Source organism: Carcharodon carcharias, chromosome 1 (assembly GCF_017639515.1).
Source record: "Carcharodon carcharias isolate sCarCar2 chromosome 1, sCarCar2.pri, whole genome shotgun sequence".
In the NCBI taxonomy this organism is placed as follows: Eukaryota; Metazoa; Chordata; class Chondrichthyes; order Lamniformes; family Lamnidae; genus Carcharodon; species Carcharodon carcharias.
In genome coordinates, this window is record NC_054467.1 from 187529267 (window position 1) to 187548613 (window position 19347).

General features: G+C 44.3%; 1 protein-coding gene across 1 annotated transcript in view; it reads right to left on the reverse strand.

Moving 5' to 3' along the window:
• Window positions 1–13942, reverse strand: part of LOC121275728 (NAD(P) transhydrogenase, mitochondrial-like) — a 180883-nt gene extending 166941 nt beyond the window's left edge. Inside the window, 2 exon segments of the mRNA XM_041183320.1 lie at window positions 10703–10894; window positions 13860–13942. Of these exon segments, the coding sequence (XP_041039254.1) occupies window positions 10703–10844 (142 nt within the window). The 5' untranslated portion in view covers window positions 10845–10894; window positions 13860–13942.
• Window positions 13943–19347: the final 5405 nt, after the last annotated feature.

Consider the following 19347-nt stretch of genomic DNA (forward strand, 5'->3'; position numbering starts at 1 on the left):
TGTAGATGGTGCGCACTGCTGCTACTGTGCATCAGCGGTGGTGGGAGTGAATGTTTGTGGATGTGGTGCCAATCAAGTGGGCTGCTTTGTCCTGGACAGTGTCAAGCTTCCTGAGTGCTGTGAGAGCTGCACTCGTCCAAGCAAATGGTGGGGTATTCCATCACACTCATGACTTGCGCCTTGTAGATGGTGGACAGGATTTGGGGAGTTAGGAAGAGAATTACTCATAGCAGGATTCATAGTCTCTGACCTGCTCTTGTAGCCACAGTATTCATATGGCTAGTCCAGTTCAGTTTCTGGTCAATGGTAACCCCAGGATGTTTATAGTGGGGGATTAGTGATGTTAATGCCATTGATAATCAAGGGGTGATGGTTAGCTTCTCTCAGAAGATGGTCATTGCCTGGCACTTGTGTGGCACAACTGTCACTTGCCACTTGTTAGCCCAAGCCTGGATACTGTCCAGGTCTTACTGCATCTGGATATGGATTACTTCAGTATCTGAGGAGTCTTAAATGGTGTGGAACATTGTGCAAACATTAGCAAACATCCCCACTTCTGACTTTATGATGGAAGGAAGGTTGTTGATGAAGCAGCTGAAGATGGTTGGGCTGAGGACACTACCCTGAGGAGCTCCTGCAGTGATGTCCCGGAGCGAAGATGACAAACCTCCAACATCCACAGCTATCTTCCTTTGTGCTAGGTATGACTCCAACCAGTGGCGAGATTTCCCCCTGATTCCCATTGACTCCAGTTTTGCTAGGTCATTGATGCCACACTCTGTCAAATGCAGCCTTGATGTCAAGGGCAGTCACTCTCACATCACCTCTGGAGTTCAGCTCTTTTGTCCATATTTGAACCAAGGCTGCAATGAGGTCAGGAGCTGAGTGGCCTTAACAGAACCCAAACTGGAAATCAGTGAGCAGGTTATTGCTAAGCAAGTGCCGCTTGATAGCACTGTTGGTGATCCCTTCCATTACTTTACTGACGATCGAGAGTAGACTGATGGGGCTGTAATTGGCCGGTTTGGATTTGTCCTGCTTTTTGTGTATAGGACATAGCTGGGCAATTTTCCACATAGCCCGGTAGATGGCAGTGTTATAGCTGTGCTGGAACAGCTTGCCTAGGGGCGCGGAAAGTTCTGGAGCACAAGTCTTCAATACTATTGCCGGAATATTGTCAGGGTGCATAGCCTTTGCAGTATCCAGTGCCTTCAGCCGTTTCTTGACATCATGTGAAGTGAATCGAATTGTCTGAAAACCGGCATCTGTGATGCTGGGGACCTCTGGAGGAGACCATCCACTCGGCATTTCTGGCTGAAAATTGTAGCAAATGCTTCAGCTTATCTTTTGCACCTATGTGCTGGCCTCTCCCATTATTGAGAATGGGGATATTTGTGGAGGCTCCTCCTCCAGTGAGTTGTTTAATTATCCATCACCATTCACTGGATGTGGCAGGACTGCATCCGTTGGTGGTGAGATCACTTAGCTCTGTGTATCACTAGCTGCTTATTCTGTTTGGTACATATGTAGTTCCGTATTATAGTTTCACTAGGTTGACACCTCATTTTTAGGTATGCTTGGTGCTGCTCCTGCACTCTTCATTGAACCAGGGTTGATCCCCTGGCTTGGTTGCAATGGTAGAGTGGGGCATATGCTGGGCCATGAGGTTCCAGATTATGTTCAAGTACAATTCTGCTGCTGCTGATGGTCCACAGTGCCTCATGGATGCCCAGTCTTGAGTTGCTAGATTTGTTTGAAATCTATCCCATTAGCACGATAGAGGGTATCCTCAATGTGAAGGCGGGACTTCGTCTCCACAAGGACTGTGTGGCGGTCACTCCTACCGATACTGTCATGGACAGATGCATTTGCGGCAGGCAGGTTGGGGAAGATGAAGTCAAGTATGTTTATCCCTCTTGTGGTTCCCTCACCACCTGCCGCAGACCCAGTCTAGTAGCTATGTCCTTTAGGACTCGGCTAGCTCAGTCAGTAGTGGTGCTACCGAGCCACTCTTGGTGATGGACATTGAAGAACCCCCACCCAGAGTACATTCTGTGCCTTTGCCACCTTCAGTGCTTCCTCCAAGTGATGTTTAACATGGAGGAGCATTGATTCATCAGCTGAGGGCAGTATGTGGTAATCAGCAGGTTTCCTTGACCATGTTTGCCTTATGCCATGAGACTTCATGGGGTTCGGAGTCATGTTGAGGATTCCCAGGACAACTCCCTCCCGACTGTATACCACTGTGCTGCCACCTCTGCTGGGTCTATCCTGCCGGTGGGACAGGACATGGTGATGGTGGTGCCTGGGACATTAACTATAAGGTATGATTCCGTGAAGATGACTATGTCAGGCTGTTGCTTGACTAGTCTGTGAGAGAGCTCTCCCAATTTTGGCATTAGCCCCCAGATGTTATTAAGGAAGGCTTTGCAGGGTGGACAGGGCTGAGTTTGCCACTGTTGTTTCTAGTGCCTAGGTCAATGCAGGGTTGTCCATCCAGTTTCCTTTCTTTTTTGTAACTTTGTAGCGGTTTGATACAACTGAGTGGCCTGCTAGGCCATTTCAGAGGCATTAAAGAGTCAACCACATTGCTGTGGGTCTGGAGTCACATGTAGGCCAGGCCAGGTAAGAACTGCAGGTTTCCTTCCTAAAGGACATTAGTGAACCAGATGGGTTTTTACAACAATTAACAATGGTTTCATGGTCATCATTAGACATTTTTAATTCAGGATTTTTATTTAATTCAAATTCGAACCCAGGTATCCAGAGCAGTACCCTGGATCTCTGGATTACTAACCCAGCGACAATATATAGACACACAGACACATAGAAACTAGGAGGAGTAGGCCATTCGGCCCTTCGAGCCTGCTCCGCCATTCAATATGATCATGGTTGATCCTCTATCTCAATGCCATATTCCCGCTTTCTCTCCATACCCCTTGATACCTCTAATATTCAAAGATTTATCAATTTCTTTCTTGAATATACTCAGTGACCCAGCCTCCCAGCCTCTACAGCCTTCTGTGGTAGAGAATTCCACAAGTTGACCACCCTCTGAATGAAGAAATTTTTCCCCATCTCAGTAATAAATGGCCTACCCCGTATCTTGAGTTTGTAGCCCCTGGTTCTAGACTCCCCAACCAAGGGAAACATCCTCCCTGCATCTAATGTGTCTAGCCCTGTTAGAATTTTATACATTTCAATCAAATCCCCTCTCATTCTTCTAAAATCTAGTGAATGCGGGCCCAGTCGAACCAATCTCTCCTCATATGACAGTCCTGTCATCCCCGGTATCATCCTAGTGAACCTTCACTGCACTCCCTCTACGGCAAGTAAATCCTTTCTTAGGTAATTAAGACTGAGATAGATAGTTTCTTGATTGGTAAGGGGATCAAAGGTTATGGGGAGAAGGCGGGAAAATGGGGTTGAGAAACTTATCAGCCATGATTGAATGGCAGAGCAGACTCAATGGGCCGAATGGCCTAATTTCTGCTCCTATGTCTTATGGTCTTATGGAACCAAAACTGCTCGCAATACTCCAGGTGTGGTCTCACCAAGACCCTGCATAACTGCAATAAGACATCGTTACTTCTGAACTCAAATCCTTTGCCTTCCTAATTACTTGCTGCACCTGCCTATTTACTTTCATTGACTGGTGTACAAGGACACCTAGATCCCTTGGTGCATCCACATTTCCCAATATATCACCATTTAAATAATACTCTTCCTTTCTGTTTTTCACACTGAAACGTATAACTTCACATTTATCCATGTTATACTGCATCTGCCATATGTTTGCCCACACACAACTTGTCTAAATCGCCCTGGAGCCTCCTTGCATCCTTCTCACAATTCCGCCCAGTTTTGCATCATCAGCAAAATTGGAAATATTGCTTTTGGTTCCCTCATCCAAGTCATTTCTATATATCGTGAATAGCTGGCGCCCAAGCATTGATCCCTGCGGTACACCACTAGTCACCGCCTGCCACCCAGAAAAAGACCCATTTATTCCCACTCTCTTTTTACTGTCTGTCAACAATTTCTCAATCCTTGCCAGTATATTACCCCCAATCCCATGTGCTTTAATTTTGCCCAAAAGCCTCTTATGTGCGACCTTATCAAAAACCTTCTTGAAATCCAAATACACCACATCCACTGGTTCTCCCTTTTCTATTCTACTAGTTACATCCTCAAAAAACTCCAGTAGATTAGTAAAACATGATTTCCCTTTCATAAACCCATGCTTACTTTGTCTAATCCCATTAATGCTTTCCAAGTGTTCTGTTACCATGTCTTTTATAATAGACTTTAGCATTTTCCCCACTATAATGTTAGACTAACTGGTCTGTAATTCTCTGTTTTTTCTCTCTCTCCTTTTTTAAATAGTGGGGTTACATTTGCCACCCTCCAATCTGCAGGAAGTGCTCCAGCGTCTATAGAATTTTGGAAGATGACCACCAATATTCCCAGGGCCTCTTCCTTTAGTACTCTGGGACGTAGATTATCAGGCCCTGGGGATTTTTCAGCCTTTAACCCCATTAATTTCTCGAGCACCATTTTTTTTATTAATACTGACTTTCTTCAATTCCTCCCTCTCACTGGACCCTTGGTTCCCTAACATTTTTGGGTAATTATTTGTGTGTTCTTTTGTGTCCTCTGTGTGTTCAATTCTCCTGCCATTTCTTTGTTCCCCATTATAATTTCCTCTGTTTCTGACTGTAAGGGACCTATATTTGCCTTTGTTCATCTTGTTCTCTTCACATATTTATAGAAGCTTTTACAGTTAGTTTTTATGTTCCCTGCAAGTTTACTTTCATACTCCATTTTCCTCTTCTTGATCAATCTTTTTGTCCACTTTTGCTGAATTCTAAACTGCTCCCAATCCTCTGCTTTTTCTGGCAATGTTATATGTATCCTCTTTAAAACTAACACTATCTCTAATTTCTTTTGTAAGCCATGGTTGAGCCACCTTTCCTGTTTTGTTTTTGTGCCAGACAGGAATGAATAATCGCTGTAATTGTTGCATATGTTTCTTAAATATTAGCCATTGCCTATCCACTGTCAACCTTTTTAGTAAGATTCCCCAATCCATCATTGCCAACTCGCACCTCATACCCTCATAGTTCCCCTAATTTAGATTCAAGGCCCTAGTTTTGGATTCAACTTCTTCACTCTCCATCCTAATGAACAATTCTATTATTTTATGGATGCTCTTCCCCAAGGGACACCACACAACAAGATTGTTCATTAGGGTAGCCTGCTCTCTAGTTAGTTCCTCAACACATTCGTCTAAAAAACCATCACGTATACAATCCAGGAAATCTTCCTCCACAGTATTATTGCTAATTTGGTTTGTCCACTCTATATGTAGGTTAAAGTCACCCATGATTACAGTTGTGCCCTTATTGCAAGCGTCTCTAATTTCCTGCTTAATGCCTTCCCTTACATCTCCTTTATTGTTTGGGGGCATATAGACAACCCCCACCAACGTTTTCTGCCCCTTGGTGTTTCTTATCTCCACCCAAACAGATTCCACATCATGATTTTCCCAGCCAATATCCTTCCTCACTGTTGCATTGATTTCCTCATTTAATAACAATGCTACCCCACCTCCTTTCCCTATTTCCCTGTTCTGGTGAAGAGTCATACAGACTTGAAACATTAACTGTGTTCCTCTCTGCAGATGCTGTCAGACCTGCTGAGTTTTTCCAGTTATTTTTGTATTTGTTTCAGATTTCCAGTATCCGCAGTATTTTGCTTTTATCCTTTCCCTATTTGTTTGTCTTTCCTAAATACTAAATATCCCTGGATGTTCAGCTCCCATCCTTGGTCACCCTGCAGCCATGTCTCTGTAATTGCAACTATATCATAACCGTTTATATCTATTTGCGCTGTCAATTCATCTACCTTATTGCGAATGCTCCGTGCATTAAGATACAATGCTTTTAGACTTGTCTTTTTAAGCTTGTTAGTCATCTTAGCTTTATTTTGCACTATGACCCCATTTGTTTCTTGCCCTTGCTTCTTCCGCCTTCCACTTTTGCTTCTTATTTTTCTGTCTTTCGTTTCTATCCTTGTTTCCCTCTCCTCTGTCTCCCTGCTCAGGTTCCCATTCCCCCTCCCACTCTAGTTTAAACCTAGTTTCTTCTCACTAAGTAATTAGCCACAATTCGTCCACAAAGGACCATAGGCATTTCTCGCCATTAGGCAGACAATTGGTTATATATAGCTTGAAGGGTACCACTCCACAAGCATGGAACAAGGCGAGGAGACAAGTCTCCATGAACTATCTAGCCACTATAGGGACTGAACTCACACTGGTGGCTTCATACTGCATCACACTGTAGCCATCTAGCCAACTGAGCTAACGACCCCTTCCCCTAATACCACTATGCCATCACCTCCCATGAGATGTGGACTTCGCTGGCTGAGCGAGCCTTTACTGCCCATCCCTAATAGCCCTCGAGAAAATGGTGGTGAGCTGCCTTCTTGAACCGCTGCAGTCCCTGTGGTGTAGGTATACTCACGTTACTGTTAGGGAGGGAGTTCCAGGATTTTGACCCAGTGACAGTGAAGGAACGGCGATATATTTCCAAGTCAGGATGGTGAGTGGCTTGGAGGGGAACTTCCAGGTGGTGGTGTTCTCATGTATGTGCTGCCCTTGTTCTTCTAGGTGGTTCATGGTCATGGGTTAGGAAGATGCTGCCTAAGGAGCTTATTAAAGGCCACTTAAGGGTCTCTTTCCACCTCCACTGCCACTATATTGTGGGTAGGGGAAGGCGAAAGAAAAGTGGCCAGTCCATTACTTTCCCAACTCAGAGAAGGAATATGGGGAGTACCTCCTTTGGGGGCACCCCTGTCCCCATCCGGGGCACTCCCCATGTTGGTAACAACCTCTTGTGCCTCCACCACCAACCTCTCAAATCTAACCCCTAACAACCCCCCACCCCCACCCCCCCACCTCCCCCCCCTCACCACCACCCCCCCCGCACCAGCTCCCCTCGCTTGGGTCCCTGATCCCCAACCAAAAATGCCCGACTTATCTTAAAGTATCCATGATCTTCCTCTCAGGAACTGCCTGTAGTCCCAGCAATGACCACTACTACATCCTGGTACTGCTGGGGTTACTCAGCTTCCAGCCAATCAGATTGGCCGGCAGCACTTGAAGGCTGGGAATTCCTGCCCGTCAGCAGCAGAAGTCCCACTCTCACCTTGTTAAGGCCACCCCAATCTATTATCACTGTGGGAAGCCTGCTTTAAAGTTAGCAATCTGCTAACTGACTAAAATTCACCCCATAGAATCTACAACACAGCTCAACCGGCCTGTGCCAACATTTATCCTTTATGCAGCCCTGCCACTTCATCCAGCCTTATCAACATATTCGTCTATTCCTTTTTCCCTCATGCGCTTATCTAGCTTCTCCTTAAATATATCTTCTATTTGCCAAAATTACTCCTTGTAGTAGCAAATTCCACATTCTAACCACTCCCTGGGAAAAGTTTTTCCTGAATTCACTATTGGATTTATTAGGATTTATGAACTCTAATTTTAGATTCCAGCACAAGTCAGACTTGTTTCTTGGCATCTACCTCATCAAATCCCTTCATCATCTTAAAAACCACCATCAGGTCACCCCTCAGACTTCTCAGTCTTTTTATCTTTGTCAGTCTTTCCCAATAATTATTAATGTGAATTAAACATTTAAACAGCACAAAAATTGACACATACATCTACAATGTCTAAAATTTGCCACACATGCCAGAGGCTTATTTGAACATCACCATTCTGCCATACCTCTCCCTGACTCCAGTGTAGGATTTCCCATTCCTCTCACTCCCAACTCTACCTGAAGCCATACATGGGAACACCACCACCTGGAAGTTCCCCTCCAAGCCACTCATCATCCTGACTTGGAAATATATCGCCATTCCTTCACTGTCACTGAGTCAAAATCCTGGAACTCCCTCCCTAACAGCACTGTGGGTATACGTACACCACAGGGATTGGCAGCAGTTCAAGAAGGCAGCTCATCACCACCTTCTTGAGGCTGCAAACTCCTAACACTAGATGGAGCTGCTTATCATTTAATTCCAATGGGTAATTGGCAGTCGTCCTTGAAGGACCATGGGCATCTCTCTCCATTAAAGAGGAATAATGAATTATATACATCAGAGGCACCACTCCACAACAAGCATGGGGCAAAGCGATGAGGGAGCCCTCCATTAACTACCACTACAGGGACTGGACCACAATCTAGCCTAGTTAATAACTGAGCTAACCAGCCCCCTTCAACCTCAAATATGTCCCAACCTTGAGCTTCCATAGACTGTCCACCTGACTCTAGTCAGTAATTTGCTTTTTATTCGTTCGTGTGATATGAAAATCATTGGCAATGCCAGCATTTCCAGCCCATGCCTAATTGTCTTTAGGAAGGTGATGGTGAATCATTTTCTTGAACAGCTGCAGTCCGTGTGTTGTAGATACACCCACAATGCTGTTAGGGAGAGAGGTCCAGGATTTTGACCCAGAGACAGTGAAGGAACGGTGATACAATCCCAAGTTGGGATTGTGTGTGACATGGATAGGAACTTGCAGGTGGTGGTGTTCCCATGCATCTGCTGCTCTTGTCCTTTTAGCTGACAGAGATCATGGGTTTGGAAGGTGCTGTCGAAGGAGCCTTGACGAGTTGCTGCAGTGCATCTTGTAGATGGTGCACACTGCTGCTACTGTGCGTCAGTGGTGGAGGGAATGAATGTATAAGGTGGCAGATTGGGTGTCAATCAAGCATTCCACTTTGTCCTGGATGGTGTCAAGCTTCTTGAGTGTTGTTGGAGCTGCACTCATCCAGGAAAATCTTGTGCCTTGCAGGTGGTGGACAGACTTTGAGGAATCAGGAGGTGAGTTACTCATGGCAGGATTCCCAGTTTCTAACCTGCTCTTGTAGCCACAGTATTTACGTGGCTGATTCAATTAGGTTTTTGGTCAATGGTCATCCCAGGATGTTGATGGTGGAGAATTCAGCCATGAGAATACCACTGAAAGTCAAGTGGAGGTGATTCTCTCAATCTTGAAGATGGTCATTGCCTGGTACTTGTTGGCACAAATGTCACTTGCCAATTATCAGCCCATTCCTGAATGTTGTCCAGGTCTTGCTGCATGTGGGCAGGAGCTGCTTCAGTATCTGGAGGAATCATGAAATGAACTGAACACTGCAATCATTGTTAAACATCCGCAGTTTTGACCTTATGTTGGAAGGGAGCTCACTGATGAAGCAACTGAAGATGATTAGGGCTAGAGCACTAGGATATTACCCTGAGGAACTTCTGCAGCAATGTCCTGGAGCTGAAATGATTGGGCTCCAACAACCACAACCAACTTCCTTCATGACTCCAACCAGCGATGAGTTTTCATCCTGATTCCCATTGACTTCAATTTTGCTAGGGCTTCTTGAATCCACACTGGGTCAAATACTGCCTTGATGTTAAGTCAATCTCACCTCATCTCTGAAACTACCATTTGTGGTTTAGGTGGTAGCATCCTCACCTGAGTCACAACATTCTGGATTCAAGTCCTATTCCAAGAGTTAACACAAAAACCAAGGTTAACACTCCAGTGCAGTACTGAGGTAGTACTGTGGTGTTGAAGGTGCTGTCTGTCAGATGAAATGTTAAACTGAGGCCCACCCTGCCTACTGAGGTGGATGTTAAAGATCTCATGGCACTATTCTGAAGAGCAGCAGGAGAGTTCTCCCTGGAGCCCTGGCCAATAATTATCCCTCAATCAATATCACAAAAACAAACTTTGTGATCATTATCACATTGCTGTTTGTGGGAGTTTGCTGTGTTCATATATTGGTTGCCGTGTTTCCTACATTACAACAGTGACTATACTTCAAAAATAATTCATTGGCTGCAAAACACTTTGAGACATACTGTTTTTCTTGTTTTCTTCAAATGATATTTTTGAAGCCTTTTTGTCACTCTTCATAGCTTATTTTTTTCCAAGGTTGAGCCGAAAGCCTGACTGCCATTTCCTGGCTCCAATGAACTCCTTCCTGTCCTTTTGGCCTTTCCCAACAGTTTCACCATTATTAACTATTTAATTTTATTGTCACTTTATCTATTGATAAATTTAAACTTTTGAATTCATGTCCATTCAATCATCTATAACATTTTATTTTAAAATTAAGATTATTCATTGAGTAAATTTAAATATGTTGTTCTTACATTTTCAATTCAGTAGTCATTTTAATTTACATTACAATTTTAAAAATTGTAATTTTAACATGTTAACTAGATGACTGATCCTCTCCATAAACAGTTTGCCATTTCCATATTTTATTCCATACAATTACTGCAATATTTTAACTCAAATCATATTAATCACCACTTGAATATTTCATTCTTTTCTCATTCTAAGTCACATATTTTATTATTTCTATTATCTTTGCTTGTTCTTGCTTGCACGGATGGCTGACATTTAAGATTATGAGGCAACAGGGAACATCACATCGGATAAGACCAGGTTTGGATCAGACAGGATGCCAAAATCGTCAACCCCGGTAAGACATCACCTACATGCAGGTGACAGACTGCATCCTCAGAATCACAGCTGGATCATGAGTGGATTTGCTTCTTTATACATTACTTCCAAACACAAAATGATACAAATGACTGCCTCTATATGTTGTCTTTCCTGTACCTGGCTTTTGGCACCAGAGGGCCTGATGAGTTATAAATTGCTGTAAACATTGGGTCCTCACTACCTTCAATTTTACTGGTATCACTGTACTGAAAAGAGGACTGGAGCAGCTGGTGACCATTGCACGTAGAAGATTTGCCATTCCGGGGGAAAACCAATGCCACTGCTAACTCTTCAATCCTCACCGTAATCCTGCAATGCACAGAAAATCACAAAACACAGTCATATTGCAGGGTATTCCCTTCAACAAGGGCTCTGCTAGTAACAGCAAATCAAAATGCTATAAGGTGAGATAGATTAAAATCTTCAGGCACTAAGTTAGATAGCTGTCAAAAAAGGTGCAAAAACCACAAAGCATGACTTAACTGTGCCCATTGATTACAATGCTGGCACCATGCAATGAAGAGAATCTCACCTGGGGAAAGATTAGGGAATGGCACAATAGTGGAGAGAATATGGCATGGGAGGTCTTGGTGGAGGAGATGGAAAGGAAGAGAGATGTTTTGTATTTGCAGCAGGAGGAAGGGGGCCCTCCAGATACACAGTCAACAGGCAATAGGAGCAGATAGCTGTGGCTGTCAATGTAGCTGTAGCTGTGGCTGTCAATGCCAGGTCAGCCTCAAGGAGCTGACTGCAGTACCACAAGAAATTTAATGACCTTACATGACTGGTCAAGGTCAGTTAACACATTTTCAAATGCCATACCCACCAACTACACCAATAGCCTCAGCTACTGCTCAAATCACCACACCCCCTCACCTACCAACAATCTCTAAAATCTAGTACTCATACCTAACAATCATATAGTTCTTGGGGCGAAAGGGATCAAAGGGTATAGGGAGAAAGCAGGAGCAGGCTATTGAGTTGGATGATCAGCCATGAGAATGAATGGCAGAGCAGGCTTGAAGGGCTGAATGGCGTACTCCTGCTCCTAGTTTTTATATGCTACACGGCATCTTTACTTTTACTGCTGCAAGCCTCACACTCACATCTTACAGCTTGCACACAGTGCTAGTTATTCAAGCATCAGCCAAACAGATTGCATGAAACCAACACACTTCCCTCTCTTTTGCAGAACAAGCTGACATGCAAACAGAAGCAGCAGGAGCTAACTGTATGGGGACAGGCACATCTGTATGTCCTAACACCCATGAAAGAGGTGGTTCATTCCACTTCCACCTCATCTCATAATCTCTTCTGATTTACAAGCTGCCGATGGTGTAAATATGCACCTCTTATTTTCATCATCTCCCTGCACCATAACCTTATACTTGTGCATTTCTCCTTTCAGATTCCCAAGAGGTCCAACCTCATCAGGCAGTGGAGGAACAGCAAGCAGTGATAATGAAGACACAGCACCATCACTTGATTTTAGTCACACCTTACCGGCTCAGGTACTAATACTGTGTGTATCTTAAAGGATAGATTAGAGGCGGAATATGCAGATGCTGAGACATCAGCACATAAGCAAGGATAGCACTCGTATCAGCTTCTTGGTGGCCAAGGTCACTAATGGGTTCTACTGCAGAGACTCAGCTAAAAACTTTGACTGGGCAATATACAGAAGAAGACTGGTGGGTGTGCACCATGAAATGCTTGGTGTATTGGCAGGGCTACCAGAAAGCCTGCACTCAACGTCAAGGAGCAAGGAAGAGTCCATCACCAACTTACAACATGGCAATGTGCAAAGCTTGAAGCACATGCACATCCTCTCTAGCATGAAGTGATGACCAACTCTATTTGCATATTTATGGAGACAACCCTGATAAACCTGATACAGCATCTGATGCCTGTGTTCCAGCTTCCACTGCAGTACAATTACAGCCACCCAATGTCTGAGTACTGCACTAAAAGCTCAGACTGAGGTTATGCAAGGGCAGACTGCTGCCACAATGACCAAATTACATTGTGTAAAGGAGCTTGCAGGGTGTCACAGCCGTCCAGCACTCTGTCCTCCAACAAATTACTAGGATTGCTGAGGCACTGTCCAGAGAGCATGAGTCAGGTGTCCTTTCTCAGTGTGACAGCATTCATCCTCCCACCCCTGCCACTCTACCAACTGTTGCTGTTTCCTGTCAGCTGCTGCCTAGGCCAAGATGGTGCAGTATGAAGCCGACCTTCTAAGGCCAGAGCTATTCCAGCACATTCTCTTAAACCATTTACAGTCCCTCCACTGAAAGTCAGTAGCCTTCCACTAGGAGCATTAGGGCAGGCAAAGGAACATTATAGTCAGACACTTAAGGGGATGTACAAGTTTGTCTACAATATTTAATAATTTCTTGATAAATTTGGTTTGGAATGTTTATTTTCTGGTGAACTTTATGTTTCAATTGTGGTCAAGCGGACGCTGATAATTAGTGACGGAAGGGATTACATATAAGGTTTGGGATTGTCCGTGAATGAGGAATTTGGGGTTGCGGTTGCTCGCATCCCACTCAGCTGAGTTATTCATAGACAGCTGGGCCAGAAAGATTGCTTCATCCCTTCCTCCCCGTGCTGTGTATTTGTGGCGCACGTATAAGTCCAATTCCTCAGCCTCTGGAACTCTGCTCAGATCCCGGAGGAGGGAAAGGGTCATTCCAACAACTAAACATGCTGCGTGTCTTAAGGTGTGGTCAATGACTGAGTCCAATTCTGTTCCTCCATTAACAACATTTCATCCAAATTATCTGTGGCGGCAACACATTGTTTTTTTCCCCAATCTCCTTTATTTAAAACCAATCACGGGTCGTTGTCTCATTAAAACACCGGCATTTATTGTTTTCCAGAACTAGATGACGATATTGTTGATCTCAGCTTACACATTTTGTATGTATTTAGGGATTGGTAACAATTGCGTGGCAAATGCAAAGATAAGATCGAAACCTCGGACTTATTGAGAGTTTAGTTAGTGCAGTTTTATAGGCACCGAATTTATAAATTCATTGCAATAATGAAGCACCAACTCAATTTGTTTTAACGCTAAATTAAATCGACAAATTCGTATTGTATTAAATCTGGATGTAGGCTATGGGAATGTATTTTCGGGTGATCAGATCAGCAGCAATGTGCTTTCCTGGCAGTATGACAACAAATGATACAACATGGCAAAGAATCCAAAAAATCATAAATCTGCTGGAAAAAAAATCCCTCAGCGTTCCTGCCAAGTTACACTGACCTTTGGAAGCCTGGTAGATCACTCGCCCTCAGATTGTCATTCAACTTTGCTACAGGAAAAGAAACTATCCACAGCAAGGTCAATTTGCCATGTGATATCCAAGTGCAAGGATTTATCCCGCCCGTTTAAAACAAAAGTGTAAACGTTTATGCGACCATTTTTGGGAGGAAAACATTAGTAAACGGAGATGTTTCTGGACGTAATCATTTTTAAGATACATTTAAATATTTATTTTAAATGCACAGGGTTTTTAATGGGAGTATGTTCAGGTGTGTTTGCATGTGGCGCTGGACTGCCAGGTTCTGGGAAGATTAGGAGGGGCCGAGCGAGAGCAAGGGACCCTGGAGCTGTGGTGCGATGCTGTCCCTGCTGCAGCTAATTAGTGATGCTCGCCACACTTCAATCTGGGTACAGATTCTTCCCTATGATACACTGGTTCAGATTTTGTGGTAGTCACCTGAAACTGTCACCATTTGCTGTCATTTCCGCTCTAGCAGCAACTTCTGGGGGTCCGCACATGCCCAGTTAAACACAGACGTTCGGAAGATAGTTAGCGATTCTACGCTGCCCCCTAGGGTACGTTGAAGTCGCCTAGACTGCAATCAAGTAGAAGCCATTTATCTAAACTTGCCCTTTACTTATTAGTCTATGTAAAAAACCCTCGTAAAAGCCACAGCTTGTATAACTAAGTTTCTAACAGCGTACTAAGAAAAATTATTTCTGAACAGCCTCACTACCCCTGAAAAACTATTTTATATTTGTGGGAATTCAAATGTCTCCATTACAATTACATTCATTTTTAATTTCTTTTTAGCTGCTACTTTAATTCGATGTCTATATCTCAATTATTTATTTCACCCTTTAAATTTTTAAATAGCTGGGAAAGGTTCAATGCATTTTACTTCCTGTTTTGCTCTCTGTGGGAATACTTCACTGTGGCTGCTTACCCTGCTTGGCAATGCCACTGTTGCTGGACACCTGGAGATCTCCTGGATTTGGCATTAGATTCAAACAGAGATCACTAGGTCTTAAAGGGCAGCTTTCTTTCAGGTCAGAGGTGAACACTGTCATTTCACTGCTGACTGCAAAATGCAGGCCATAAAATACCCAATACCTTCGTTCAATGTCTATTGACACCAGTGAGGGCCAATGAGTTGAAGGTGGGATGTAACATACCAAAGTCCATATTCTCCATAAACAGTGATGGCTTGTGCAAGGGGAATAGAGCTGAGGAGAAGATGTGTTTTTTTAACGAAGTGCTAATTGCCCTCCAGGCCAAACTCTGCCAACAGCTCAATTAACATCCTCAATGGAAACTCAGAGGAATATTACAATAATAAAGATAGAAGTAAAGAAAATACAAGAGAAACCAGCCAAATTTGAGGAGGATGATTAGGCCCGGTGCCCAAGATAGATTGCACCCACATATTGTGTGCCCCCATCCCCCAGCCCCCGAGTATATTTCAGGGAAATACACAACATGCTCAAGTGAGGGAGGACAAAGTGGCTGCAAATGTTTATTATAGAGCATTATTACAGGACTGTACCATTAATTTCTTCCAGGAATGAGCAGGCACACAGGGATTGTGCCTTTTGTAGGATGCCTCTTTTTCTTTATTCTTTCACGGGATGTGGGCATTGTTGGCTAGGCCAGCATTTTTATTGCTCAATCCTAATTGCCCTTGAGAAGGTGGTGGTGAGCTGCCTTCTCGAATTACTACAGTCCATGTGGTGTTGGTACCACCACAGTGCTGTTAGGTAGAGACTTCCAGGATTTTAACCAAGTGACAGTGAAGGAATGGTGATACAGTTCCAAGTCAGGATGCTGTGTGGCTTGGAGGGGGTGGTGTTCCCATGCATCTGCTGCCCACGTCCTTCTAGATGTTAGAGGTCATGGGTTTGGAAGATGCTATGGAAGGAACCTTGGTGAGGCGCTGCAATGCATCTTTAATATGGTACACACTGCTGCCATTGTGTTGATGGTGGAGGAAGTGGAGGTTGAAGGTGGTGGATGCAGTGCCAATCAAGCAGGCTGCTTTGTCCTGGATGGTGTCAAGCTTCCTGAGTATTGTTGGAGCTGCATTCATCCAAGCAAGTGGAGAATTCCGTCATGCTCCTGACTTGTGTCTTGTAGATGGTGGATAGGCTTTGGGGAGTCAGGAGGTGAGCAGAATTCCCAGCCCCTGACCTTCTCTTGAAGCCACACTATTTATATAGCTATTCCAGTCCAGTTTCTGGTCAATGGTAACCCCCAGGATGTTGATAGTGGGGGATTCAGCAAGGATAATGACATTAAATGTCAAGGGGAGATGGTTAGATTCTCTATTGTTGGAGATGGTCATTGCCTGGCACTTGTATGGCGTGGATGTTACTTGCCACTTAGCAATCCAAGCTTGAATGTTGTCCAGGTCTTGCTCCATAAGAGCATGGAGTGCTACATTATCTGAGGAGTCACGAATGATGCTGAACATTGTGCAATCATCAGCGAAAATCCCCACTTTTCATCTTATGATGGAAGGAAGGTCATTGATGAAGCAGCTGCAGATGGTTGGGCCTGAGGCACTACCCTGAAGAACTCCTGCAGTTATGTCCTGGGACTGAGATGCCTGACCTCCAACAACCACAACCATCTTCCTTTGTGCTAAGTGTGACTCCAACCAGTGGAGAGTTTTCCCCCTGATTCCCATTGACTCCAGTTTTGCTAAGGTTCCTTGATGCTACACTCTGTCAAATGCTGCCTTGATGTCAAAGACAGTCACTCTCAACTCACTCTTGAGTTCAGCATTTTTGCCCATGTTTGGACTAAGTCTGTAATGAGATCAGGAGCTGAGTGGCCCTGGCGGAACCCAAACTGAGTGTCAGTGAGCAGGTTATTGCTGAACAAGTGCTGCTTGATAGCAATGTTAACAACCTCTTCCATCACTTGGCATGATTGAGAGTAGACTGATGGGTAGTAATTGGCTGGGTTGGATTTGTCCTGCTTTTTGGGGACAGAACATATCTTGGCAATTTTCCATATTCCAGTTGCCAATGTTGTGGTTGTACTGGAACAGCTTGGCTAAGGGAGCACAAGTCTTCAGTACTATTGCTGGAATGTTGTCAGGGCCCATAGCCTTTGCAGTATCCAGTGCCTTCAGCCATTCCTTGATATCACATGGAGTGAATCGAATTGGCTGAAGGCTTGCATCTGTGATGCTGGGAACCTCTGGAGGAGGCCGGGATGGATCATCCACACAACAGTTCTGGCTGAAGATTGTTGCAAATGCTTCAGTCGTCTTTTGCATTGATGTTCTGGGCTCCCCCTTCATTGAGGATGGGGATATTTTTGGAGCATCCTCTTCCAATTAGTTGTTTAATAGTCCACTGCCATTCTTGACTGGATGTGGCAGTGCTGCAGAGCTTAGATCTGATCTGTTGGCTGTGGTATCGCTTAGCCCTGTCTACCACATGGCTGCTTTTGCTGTTTAGCACGCTAATAATACTGTGCTGTAGCTTCACCAGGTTGACACCTCATTTTTTTAGGTATGCCTGGTGCTGTTCCTGGCAGGCCCTCATGCACTCTTCAATGAACTGGGGTTGATCCCCTGACTTGATCGTAGCGGGGGATTTGCTGGGCCATGAGCTTACAGATTGTGGTTGTATACAATTCTGTTCCTGCTGATGGCCCACAGCAGCTCATGGATGCCCAGTTTTGAGGTGCTAGATCTGTTCAAAATCTATCCCATTTAGCAGGGTGATAGTGACATGCAATATGATGGAGAGATCTTCAAGTGAAGGTGGGACTTTGTCTTCACAAGGATTATGTGGTGGTCACTCCTACCAACATGTCATAGACAGATGCATCTGCAGCTGGCAGGCTGGTGAGGATGAGGTCAAGTATGTTTTCCCTCCTGCTCATTCCCTCACCACCTCAGCAGGTGCAATCTAGCAACTATGTCGTTTAGGGCTCAGCCAGCTCATGGTGATGATGCCACTCTTGGTGATGAACATTGAAATCCCTCACGCAGATTACATTCTCTGCCCTTGCCACCTTCAGTGTTTCTTCCACATGATGTTCAACATGGAGGAGCATTGATTCATCAGTTGAGGGAGGGCAGTAGGTGGTAATCAATAGGTTTCCTTGCCCATGTTTGATTTGATGCCATGAGACTTCATGGGGTCCAGAGTCAATGCTAGGAACTCTCAGAGCAACTCCCTCCTCAGAGTATGTCACCGTGCTGCCACCTCTGGTGGGTCTGTCCTGCCCATGGGACAGGACATACCCAAGGATGGTGAAAGTGGTGTTTAGGGCATTATCTGTAAGATATGATTCTGAGAGTATGGCTATGTCAGGCTGCTGCATGACTAGTCTGTGGGATAGCTCTCCTAATTTAGGCACATGTCCCCAGATGTTCAGAGGGAGGACTTTGCAGCGTCAACAGAGCTGGGTTTGTCATTGTCATTTCCGGTGCTCCGGTCCATGCCAGGTTGTCTGTCTGGTTTCATTCCTTTTTGTCGACTTTCTAGCAGTTTAATATAATTGAGTGGCTTGCTGGGCCATTTCAGAGGGCATTTAAGAGTCAATCACATTGCTGTGGGTCTGGAGTCACATGTAGGCCAGACTGGGTAAAGATGGCAGATTTATGATCACTATCACTGAGACTAGCTTTTTAATTCCATATTTATTAACTGAATTTAACTTCCACCTACTGACACAGTGGGATTCAAACCCATGTCCCCAGAGTATTATCCCGGGTCTCTGGATTACTAGTCCGTTACATTAGCACTACACTGCCTCCCCAACAAAAATAATGATTGAAATGCTGGATTTTTTAGTGTAAAGAATTAATGTGACTATGTAAATGAGGCAGTTCACATCATCTTTGGGAAGTGATGTAAGATCACATGGTTATCATGATTGGGTTTTCTGTTCCAGCCTCGTGGCAAAGACAAAGTCTCATTCTAGATGTTGTTACTATGTTTTGAATAAAGTTGATGTTAAACCCTACCTCAAAAGACTCCAACAATAGTTGTTAACAATACCTTGAACACAAGAGCATTAGATGGTGGCAGCAGGAAAACGAACAGTCATTGACCGACTAGCACATGGACAAGCAGCATATTAAAAAAAGGAACTGACTGGAGAATTCATTGCCATTACCAGATTGCATTGAGGAAGTTGCAGGTCCAAATCAAGCTGAAGCGTGGCTGAACTGGTGTTGAAGATTTGCAAGGTAGCGCACTGCATTAGGACTCACTACAAAGCCGAGCAAGGAGCAGGTCAATGCATTTCTGTACACAATGGGTATTGTGTAGACGAACTCCTAGTCAGACAAGGGATGGCAAAGTAATGAAAGCTTTCAATGCCTCCTTCAGTCTCAGGAAAAATACCATTGTTGAGTGAGTAATGTTCAATAAGCGCACTCAGCGATGGGGCTTACTAGAGTAACATCAAGAATGGGAGGGTTGTCTTATGAGGAAAGGTCGAACCAGCGAGGCTTGTTTTCGC